This window comes from Pinus tabuliformis, chromosome 2_1 (assembly GCF_031772625.1).
Source record: "Pinus tabuliformis cultivar Carrire ecotype Pingquan chromosome 2_1, CPIR1, whole genome shotgun sequence".
Classification (NCBI taxonomy): Eukaryota; Viridiplantae; Streptophyta; class Pinopsida; order Pinales; family Pinaceae; genus Pinus; species Pinus tabuliformis.
Window position 1 is genome coordinate 615,196,653 of NC_142299.1, and position 10,891 is coordinate 615,207,543.

At 37.8% G+C, this 10,891-nt stretch overlaps 1 protein-coding gene across 1 annotated transcript; it reads left to right on the plus strand.

Annotated features, from left to right (window-relative positions):
* The first annotated feature begins 292 nt into the window (after positions 1-292).
* On the plus strand, positions 293-10,441 carry LOC149202021 (DNA polymerase delta catalytic subunit-like). Its single transcript, XM_089401441.1, has 7 exons — positions 293-364; positions 543-656; positions 907-1,021; positions 1,160-1,332; positions 9,726-9,808; positions 10,063-10,159; positions 10,307-10,441. Exons 1-7 carry the CDS (start codon positions 293-295, stop codon positions 10,439-10,441), a joined length of 789 nt encoding a protein of 262 aa, XP_089257567.1.
* The last annotated feature ends 450 nt before the right edge of the window (positions 10,442-10,891 follow it).

Here is a 10,891-nt window from a genome sequence, read left to right on the forward strand (position 1 = left end):
TCAATTATATCCATGTAATTCTTTTCTTCCTCCTGGCATAATGTTTTGGGTATGAACTGTAATTGACAATCTTGTACAAATAAGATCGAGTTCTTGAATTGCATTAATTAGTCATGTGTACTTGTACAACTAAGATGATATGCTTAGGCCCTCTTATTATATTTTGATTACAAGTCCAGTTTGATCTTTTGACACATTCTCTGTTCCATCAGACAATATCGATTTTACGTATTGTTTTAAAATTTCATATCATTAATCATCTCATTTTTTTTTCCACCTGTCAAGCCATCAAATGATAGAGCATACAAAGAGACTAGTTGAAGAAAGGTTCACAATAGTTGGTGGTTACCAATACAATGTTGAGGTAGGCTATTATTTAGAAATTAAAGGCATTTGTAACTTTTGAACTGGATCAGTAATGACAGGAAGTACACTTGTTGTATAGGTGATAGTCCAAGTTCTTAAAATCATAATGGGTGATCTGATCCTAACCAAGATTTCTACTATAAAGCTTGATATTATATTTTTGTATTTGAATCTAGGTTGTATATGGAGATACATATTCAGTTATGATACAGTCTGGTGTACCAAATATAGAAGAGGCCATGACGCTAGGGAGGGAAGCCTCAGATTATATTAGTGGTACATTTACAAAGGTACAATGTCAAGAATTTTAAATATCCGTGAAGCCTCTAGAGTTTTTAATGATGTTTTTGTAGGGATGAATGTTTTAATATCACCTTTCTTTTTAAAACTAATCTTATTTTGACATTCCACTTCCATGAGATCTTTGTAAATATGCACAGGACAAGATGATCAGTTATGCTTTTCTGTGGCTTATCTACATCTGTTTGGTGCACCTTTGGCATCTAATCACTGCGTTATTTAACATATGCTTTTATGTAGCCTATTAAACTAGAATTTGAAAAAATATACTACCCATACTTGTTGATCAGCAAGAAAAGATATGCTGGGTTGTCGTGGACAAAGCCAGATGCTTATGACAAAATGGATACTAAAGGTGAAAAACCTGATCTTTTTATTTTAAAGACATGCCTTACTGTTTGTGAAGGCTCAAAATGCTCTTAGAAAAATAATTTATTTGATGCCTTCTTAATTAATAAATATTCCTGATCTTTTAAATATTCCATATCAACAGGCATTGAAACAGTGCGAAGGGACAATTGCCTGCTGGTGAAGAACTTGGTTACAATGTGCCTTCACAAAATACTCATTGATCGTGACATACCTGGTGCAGTGCAGTATGTCAAGAACACTATTTCTGACTTGTTAATGAACATAATGGATTTGTCACTTTTGGTGATAACTAAGGTGAGAACAATGAATCCTTCTACATGTTTATGACCAAATTTGTTTGACCATTTGTTACTTTTGAAATGGAGAAAATATGATAAGGGGGAAGAGGAGATTTACATTGCGAGCAAGTCACTTATTACATATTCCTGGTTTCAAGTGTTAGAAATATATACTATATACCTACTTCGGGACATTTCACATGATTTTACAACTTTTAACTTTACTTGAATTCTCATAAAATCGTGAATTTTTCAAATAGCTCTTTAACTTATCTGCATCCATTTAGATTATTATTCTTTTGATATACATGTAATTACATTTGGCTTTGGAAAATGAGCCTAATTTACATTGTATGTGTTGGAAATAATACTGAGAGGGGGGGTGAATCAGTATTATCAGATCAATAAAACTTTTTCAATGCTCAAAAACATATATGCTACTTCAGTTAAGTTAACCCGCGTGTACACGCTGCTGTGTCTAAAGCAACTAGCGTATATCCAGAAATCTTATGATTCAGTTAGCTTATCTTCAGTAAATGCATCAGAACATTATTAACCATATTAACAGTAAACAGGTGCAGTATAACAGAACAGATCATCACACAAAAGCCACACATATGAACACAAAGATATAAGGTGGAAACCCAATGTGGGTGAAAACCACCTGCTGCAAGTCATCTCAATCTTCTTCTTAATAAGAAAATACTTTTACAATATTTGTACTGGTGCAGTCTTATACCAGTACGGGAGCTACAACCCCCTTTGCTTTTGTACTAGCCGATCCATTTACTAGTACACAGGCTGCTACCTGCTATAATGCTCCAAAGATCTCCCTTAGCTTTTGTACTAGCTTAGATACTAGTACGTAGGTGCTTGCCTACAATCTTCTCTCCTCCAGGTACCACGTTTCATCAATTTTCAGACTGGATACACTGAAGCACAACACATAATCTGAAAGGCCACATTTCATCCAATTTTCATACTGGACCCATAACTATTATTGAAGCTCAAAACAATCATCAAACTCTGAATCACTGAAACCCTGTTAACAACACCGTCACCAGAACACAGAGCAGACACAGAACTCTGTAATAACCATCAGACCCATCCGCAACTTCAAATATCAAGCTTTACAATGTATACGCTACTTCGATGAATCAAACCCGCGTGTATACGCGCTTTCGCCAAAGACAACCCGCGTACAGATCTAAAAATAATTTCTCATAACTTGCAGCTGTACCAGACATCAATCATACTCATAATACTTATAGAACAATACATGCGTCAGTATGTAGATCTAGAATAAGCATCATAAAGATAGTTCATTTCAAACCATTTGATCCCGATCTCTCCTTAGATCTTGCTCTCCATCAACCGATGAGATCTCTCCTTAGCTCAGATCAAGCAATGCATCATCAACCCATAACCTGCATACTGGATCTAATGCTTCATCAGATATTCAAGACATTTCAGATACTCTTGCCTAATGATTTCCTTCTCCTTATATAGCCTTAGGCCTTGTTCAATACCAAGAGCCAAAACCATAGTAACACAATACCATCAACTTCAAAACTAGGGATCGACACGCCCGTCGAGACATAATGGTCCGAAACCATAGGCACAACTTCCAAGGACTAACCGCCATGGACCAAAGGTACTTTTCCACATACACGCGCTTTTGCTGAAGCCAACCAGCGTGTACACGCGACTTGGGCTTAATGAACCAGCGTGTATGAACTTTCTCTTCTTCTTATAGTCTGATCATCAATTCCTTGCTGTTGTCCTTCTGCACTATGATTTCTCATCAGTGTGGTTTGCCATCAAGGACAACACTTGTCTCATAATGCCAACAATCTCCCCCTTTGGACTTGATGGCAAAGCTAACTTGTCACACTTAGAACTATCATCTGATCCCTTTGAGCTGTCCTCCATCAGTCACATCTGATATCTCTTCTGAAGATTCATCATCTAATTCCTTTGAGCTGTCCTCCATCAGTCACATTTGATATCTCTTCTGAAGATTCACCCAGTTATACATAAGTGAGATATTCTTCTATGAGAGGGTTGCCATCAAGTACAACACATGCATCATAATGCCAACAATCTCCCCCTTTGGACTTGATGGCAACAACACCAAATCACTCTCCCCCTTTGACATCAAGGGCAAAGGGTGGACCAAGATATTCTCTTCCTTTGCTGAATCATTCCACTGTCCATACTCCCCCTGAGTATCTGTTGAAATCTCTGAATAATCTCCCCCTTTGTATATGCCAAGGTGTACCAATCTGTCAATGCTCCCCCTGAGTACATGCCAACTCTCTGTACTGCTGAAGTGTGCTGTTCATGCTCTTCCTGACTGTAGGCAAGATCTGCAAAAGATGTTCTTCAAGAAGAACATGACTCTATACATCATAAAAGACCTTCCTATCACCAAAGACTCATACATACATCCATCTCTCAACTAAGTGAGGATATACAAAAATTGACTCATCCACCCAACCAAGTGAGGATACATCAAAAGTTTACATATGACAACCAATCATATTGCATCAATCATCCCAGGCATAGTGGGGAAACCAAAATAGGCCGTTACATGACCTTGACACCATGAAAGAGATACCACAAAAGAGATATATGACATAGAGATGAAATAACTAGACCAAGACTTATGAAAGTCACTAGCAGCATCTGATAATCACCATTCAGATCAGCAACCAAGAGATCCTTCTGTTCTCCTTCCTCCTTTGTTCCTCCTGAAATCAGCACCAAATGTGAACTAGAACCAAAAGCTTTAAGATAATGCCAACAATGCATCATTGGAAGATTATCTGCTCCCCCTGAACCTGTGCCAGATGATCTCTGTCAGACCTATATCAGACTTTCTGCAACCAACATCTGTCCCTGCTGATTTTCTTCAAATACGCGTCTGTATACACATAAACAGGCGTATATACGCAGATATCCCTTACGCAACACGCGTACACCATATACGCGACTATCCCCTTGTAAAACGGCGTATGCACGCGGATATCCTTTAAACAACACGCGTACACAAATTTCCATATCAGCAACCTGGAAATGTCCTGTAGAGAATAGGTCATCAACCTATAACAAGGTATGTCTGCATCAATTCATCCCTTTGAACAGAATTCAGAGTCATTCACATTGTATCATGTGTGAAACCACCATAGCCATTTCATCAAGCTCTACATGATCCAGGTATCATTACTTGGGAATATCTGCATCAATTAACATATGTAAGTATAAACCTATCATCATATAGATAAGAACTCATCACCATGTCTCCAATAAAGCAACTTTGAGTAGTCATCCATGTATCAGCATTATGTATCTTGAGCTCAAGCTCATTTGACAAAACTTCTTGATATCATCAACAGCAACAATCCTTATCCACAAGAGTGCCTGCATCATAACTGTATGATTTTTATGCATATGACAACAGCAGTATATGAGTGACCCATCATCAAGTGAGGAAGATGTATATTCAAGCTTTGTACTTCTTTTTGTCCTTATGAAGATCACCATGTAAGCACCATATATGCATCATCAAAGAATCATCCATAAATCTAATCTGAACATCAACTATGTAACCCCAAGAATCATATGAGATTTTATCATAGACAACTCACAACCACATCATAGCAAGATATATCATTTAGCCATATAAGAATCATCACCAAGGACTATTAACCATAATGCCAACAATGAATTATTAAAGGCATATGCTCCCCCTCAACCAGTGCCATCTGTTAGATCTGATCATGCATAAGCATCAAAACATCATCATCCTCAAGTTAGGATTAAAACACTTCTAGACATCATACAAGTAACAAAACATTTCCACACATCCTCAGCAGACTGAAGCTATTAACCAATAGAGCAAATAATGGACTGAATCATATCAGATCCCTTTTCTGAGCCTGTCCCCACTGCTTTTCCTCAGACTGACATATACGCGACTTTGCAGTGTCGAACTCGCGTATATACGCGACTTCCCTTTAAGGAACTTGCGTATGAGATTCAGGACACTGAAGGTTTACACTTTCAGCTCCCCCTGAGTCTGATATGTCTATGCTGTGCTGTGTCTCAGTACATTGTGCTGACTGTACTTCCTTCTTCCTCCATATCTTCAAGTGTGATGAGGTTTTCTCCTTTTGATGTGATGTCCATCCTTTGTTCCTGCATTCCTTTGCTATATGTCCAAGCTTGTTACATGCATAACATCTTACATGTTTCATATTTCTCCTGTAGCAATCAGCAGCTTTGTGACCATACATATTGCAAGCAAAGCAATATCCATTAAAGTACCTTGATTGAGATGACCTGTCCGCATAATAGTCTTGAACTCTTCTTCTTCTACATCTAGCTGCAACATGTCCAAGATTATGACATACATAACATTCAATATTATTCATAGGAGGAGTAAAAGATTTTCTTTGAGGAGTCTTTTTCTTTGATTGTTGATGGGGTTGATCTTTCATCTCCTTGTTGATCATTTTAGTTTTCTCTTTAGAGTTCCTTGCCTCACCTTGTGAGCTAGATTCACCTTCAACAGATTCATGAAAACCAAGACCAGTCTTGATAGCAGGAGACCTTTGACTATTAAGAATATCATCCAAGGCTTTAGTACTATCTTGAAATCTCAAAAGTTTATCCTTTTCTTCTAATTTACCTTTCAAGATATTTACCTCAACTTGAAGTTGTTCCTCCTTTTCTAGACATTGTTTCTTCATGTCTTCTCCATCTTTCCTTCCTTCTTCCAACTGATGCCTTAGTTTGAGAATCTCCTTTTCTTGTTCTTCATTCAGATCCTGCTGCATTTGACGAACTCGGAAGGCACATTCTAGTTGAGATTTTAAGCTGGTGACTTCGTTTTCTTGTATTGCAATAGCTTGGAGTAGATCTGTATTCTGCTTCTTTGATTCTTCAAGTTCTCCTTTTAGTGAGGGGATTGTAGCTTCAAGATTTTCATAGTAGCTGGATCTATCTTTGAGTTTCTTGATGGTTGAGCTTCTTTCGTTGACTTCTTTTCTTAATGATGTCACTTCATGCTGCAATTTTTGACATTGGTCTTCCTTGTCCTTGAGTAGCTTTCTTACCTTGTTTCCTTCTTCTATTTGGGCCTTTAGTTTGGTAACTTCTTCCTTGAAAGCACATTCCCTTTTGTTCAATAGATCTTGTTGATCTTTAACTTTGTCTGCAAGCCTTCTAAACACTGCCTCTATTTGACACTTTTCTTGCTCACCCATAAAAGCATGTTCAGTAGTTTCACTATCACTTCCATCACTTTCACAAGGAAATATAGCAGGAACATCAGAGGATAACACATTCATACCTGATAATGATTCTGAATCTGATTCTGAATCTGAAGAGCTTCTTATACCTAATCCCCAATCGACTCTCCCACTGTCATAGTCCTTCTGAGATGTCTTCTTCTTCTTATGAGCTTTCTTCTTAAGCTTCTTTCCCATTGTTCCACGGATCTCCTTCAAGCGATCAAGCTTCTACCAAAGGACCTGCTCCGATACCTATTGTTGGAAATAATACTGAGAGGGGGGGTGAATCAGTATTATCAGATCAATAAAACTTTTTCAATGCTCAAAAACATATACGCTACTTCAGTTAAGTTAACCCGCGTGTACACGCTGCTGTGTCTAAAGCAACTAGCGTATATCCAGAAATCTTATGATTCAGTTAGCTTATCTTCAGTAAATGCATCAGAACATTATTAACCATATTAACAGTAAACAGGTGCAGTATAACAGAACAGATCATCACACAAAAGCCACACATATGAACACAAAGATATAAGGTGGAAACCCAATGTGGGTGAAAACCACCTGCTGCAAGTCATCTCAATCTTCTTCTTAATAAGAAAATACTTTTACAATATTTGTACTGGTGCAGTCTTATACCAGTACGGGAGCTACAACCCCCTTTGCTTTTGTACTAGCCGATCCATTTACTAGTACACAGGCTGCTACCTGCTATAATGCTCCAAAGATCTCCCTTAGCTTTTGTACTAGCTTAGATACTAGTACGTAGGTGCTTGCCTACAATCTTCTCTCCTCCAGGTACCACGTTTCATCAATTTTCAGACTGGATACACTGAAGCACAACACATAATCTGAAAGGCCACATTTCATCCAATTTTCATACTGGACCCATAACTATTATTGAAGCTCAAAACAATCATCAAACTCTGAATCACTGAAACCCTGTTAACAACACCGTCACCAGAACACAGAGCAGACACAGAACTCTGTAATAACCATCAGACCCATCTGCAACTTCAAATATCAAGCTTTACAATGTATACGCTACTTCGATGAATCAAACCCGCGTGTATACGCGCTTTCGCCAAAGACAACCCGCGTACAGATCTAAAAATAATTTCTCATAACTTGCAGCTGTACCAGACATCAATCATACTCATAATACTTATAGAACAATACATGTGTCAGTATGTAGATCTAGAATAAGCATCATAAAGATAGTTCATTTCAAACCATTTGATCCCGATCTCTCCTTAGATCTTGCTCTCCATCAACCGATGAGATCTCTCCTTAGCTCAGATCAAGCAATGCATCATCAACCCATAACCTGCATACTGGATCTAATGCTTCATCAGATATTCAAGACATTTCAGATACTCTTGCCTAATGATTTCCTTCTCCTTATATAGCCTTAGGCCTTGTTCAATACCAAGAGCCAAAACCATAGTAACACAATACCATCAACTTCAAAACTAGGGATCGACACGCCCGTCGAGACATAATGGTCCGAAACCATAGGCACAACTTCCAAGGACTAAGCGCCATGGACCAAAGGTACTTTTCCACATACACGCGCTTTTGCTGAAGCCAACCAGCGTGTACACGCGACTTGGGCTTAATTAACCAGCGTGTATGAACTTTCTCTTCTTCTTATAGTCTGATCATCAATTCCTTGCTATTGTCCTTCTGCACTATGATTTCTCATCAGTGTGGTTTGCCATCAAGGACAACACTTGTCTCATAATGCCAACAGTATGCCGTTTTCTTCGTTATATATATATGAATTTGAGGTCTTCGTTTTTACAGATTTGAAAGGCTATCAAGGAGGTCATGACTGCTTAGGTACAGAAGGTGTGCTTCGAGTAATCCTAGGCTGCTTTGTATCCAATTTTAAAATTTATATGCCTTACAAGTTGTTTGGCTTTTAAACACGTTGGATACCGGATTCTAATTTCGTGTCATGAGCTTTTTAAGTTTGAAGTGGCATCATGCCTTTCACAGAAGGTAAATCCGGATTAGTATCAAGGTTTGAATTTTCATGCAGAACTAACCACCCATTGGTTACAAACCAGATTATTTCTGGGGGCTTTAACATGCAAGTGGCCTTGGCAATTTTCAAATGCATAACCATGGCAACATAACTTACATAAAATAATATCTGCTTATCGATGCTATTTGACTATAAAAGGCACATGTGTCTCGGGCACTTCGTGCGATGTCAAGCACGTTATATCCCCAACGGTATTGGACCATAGCGATAGGCCTCTGGAGTCTGAACTGTTTACCTTAACATCACCTCAGATATTTTATTTCACTATGTTTCTTACAACAGTTGGAACTACGAAGTTGCATGAATGTCGTGACTCGTGGCATTCAGGATGGTGGCCCTTGAAGAGCCTTATGTGGATTGCTCTGATGGTGATCCCCTTTTTTATTCCATCTGCTTTTATTCAATTCTATGGTGAGTTTACTTAAAATGATTCTCAGCAATCTATTTCAATACCAAATCTGGTTCAAATTACCAATTTTTACTCTATTTCTACTTAAATTAGACAGGTTTCATGACTTTGTGGCAAATTGCAATTAGACATCAAAATTGTCCAAACATGGACTTCATAAAATGACATATCATAAACTAACATCTTTGTAACTATTGATGCAGGTGAAGATGCTAGATTTAGTGCCAGATATGCTTCTCTTCTTTCACGTTTTTTGGACACAATGTGCCTTTTAAGTAGACAAACAATCTGCTTGGATAAACTAACTTCTGGAGAATCAATTTTACATTTGCTGATTTCTAGAAAATAGTTGATGACAAATACAGGGGTGGGGGTTGGTGATATTTTCATGCAATGTTTCACTAGTTCATTGATATCTAACAGATCCACCGTACAACAATCACCTACGTCATCAAAATGTCTCCCTACATTCTGTACTTGGAAGGGATTCAGTCAATATTTACTGCTAGCAATGGGAGGAAGAAATGTCAAGGGAGGCTCTTATACAATTGAAGAGAATCAAAACATGACAATATATAATATATCTGCATTTTTAATCTCATCCTGAGAAAAATTGATTACTGTTTAGCTGCGGCAGAAACAGATGTTTGCAGGTCATATCCTTTATCAAGGCTATCAACATATTCTTAAGGGCATTGTTGTTTGCTTGTGTTAACAATCTCTTTGTTGAGTCAAGGTCTGACAAAGACTGGAGATGACTATGCAGTCAAGGCAGCACACGTGGAACTAGCTGAGCGCATGCGGAAGGTAAATACTGGAAATAACTTCTCAGAACAAGTATAATGAATGGTGCAATGCCTTCTGGTTCCATTTCAATCCTATCTCTCTATTTTTATTACTGCAGTGCATCTAAAGACTCTTGTAATATTTTGCTTTTTATTGACAATGAGTCCATTGTTGGATTTTTTAAATTGATTTCGTGTTTTAAAGCCAAGTTGCCCTTGGTTTACAAAGGGATGCTGCAACTGCTCCAACTGTGGGTGATCGCGTTCCATATGTCATCATAAAGGCTGCAAAAGGTGCCAAGGTAATAATTAACCCCTTCTGTGCTCAACATAAGTCTCGATATTGTACTAAAAAATGGTTATTTTAATTATTTTGTTATGTTTTATTTGGAGGCATAATTTACAGAGGGATTATGGATATAATGACTAATGTGTTTACTTGGGCTCAGGCATATGAGAAATCTAAGGATCCAATTTACGTACTAGAGAATAACATCCCTATTGATCCACAATATTATCTGGAGAATCAACCGAGCAAGGTGAAAGACCAAAGCATCATCACTTGCAGTTTATGCTCTTTTTGAAAATTTCACCAGTGTTTCAAATATATCTTGATAGATAGTAATTCTTTCAAGCTAAGTGTTTTTGATTAGTGTCTGTTTTTGCTCTGTAGCCGTTGTTGAGAATATTTGAGCCCATTTTGAAGAATGCAAGCAAGGAGCTTCTTCATGGTAGTCACACACGAGCAGTTTCCATATCAACTCCTTCAAATAGTGGAATTATGAAATTTGCCAAGAAACAACTCAGTTGTATTGGTTGTAAAACACCTATCAGGTATTTAGTTAATACAAGTAGAGGGTGTCCTGCATGTGGTTTCCTTGCTTATAGTAGTGCACAATTGAGAGTAACTATTATTTCAGTTTGGTGCTTTAGAAAGCTACTAGGGTTCATCTTTTTGATGTGGAAAAATCTACGAGGTTGCATGATTCCATGCCTGCTCTCCTTGTAAGAAGCTGTCTAGCTTTCTTATAATA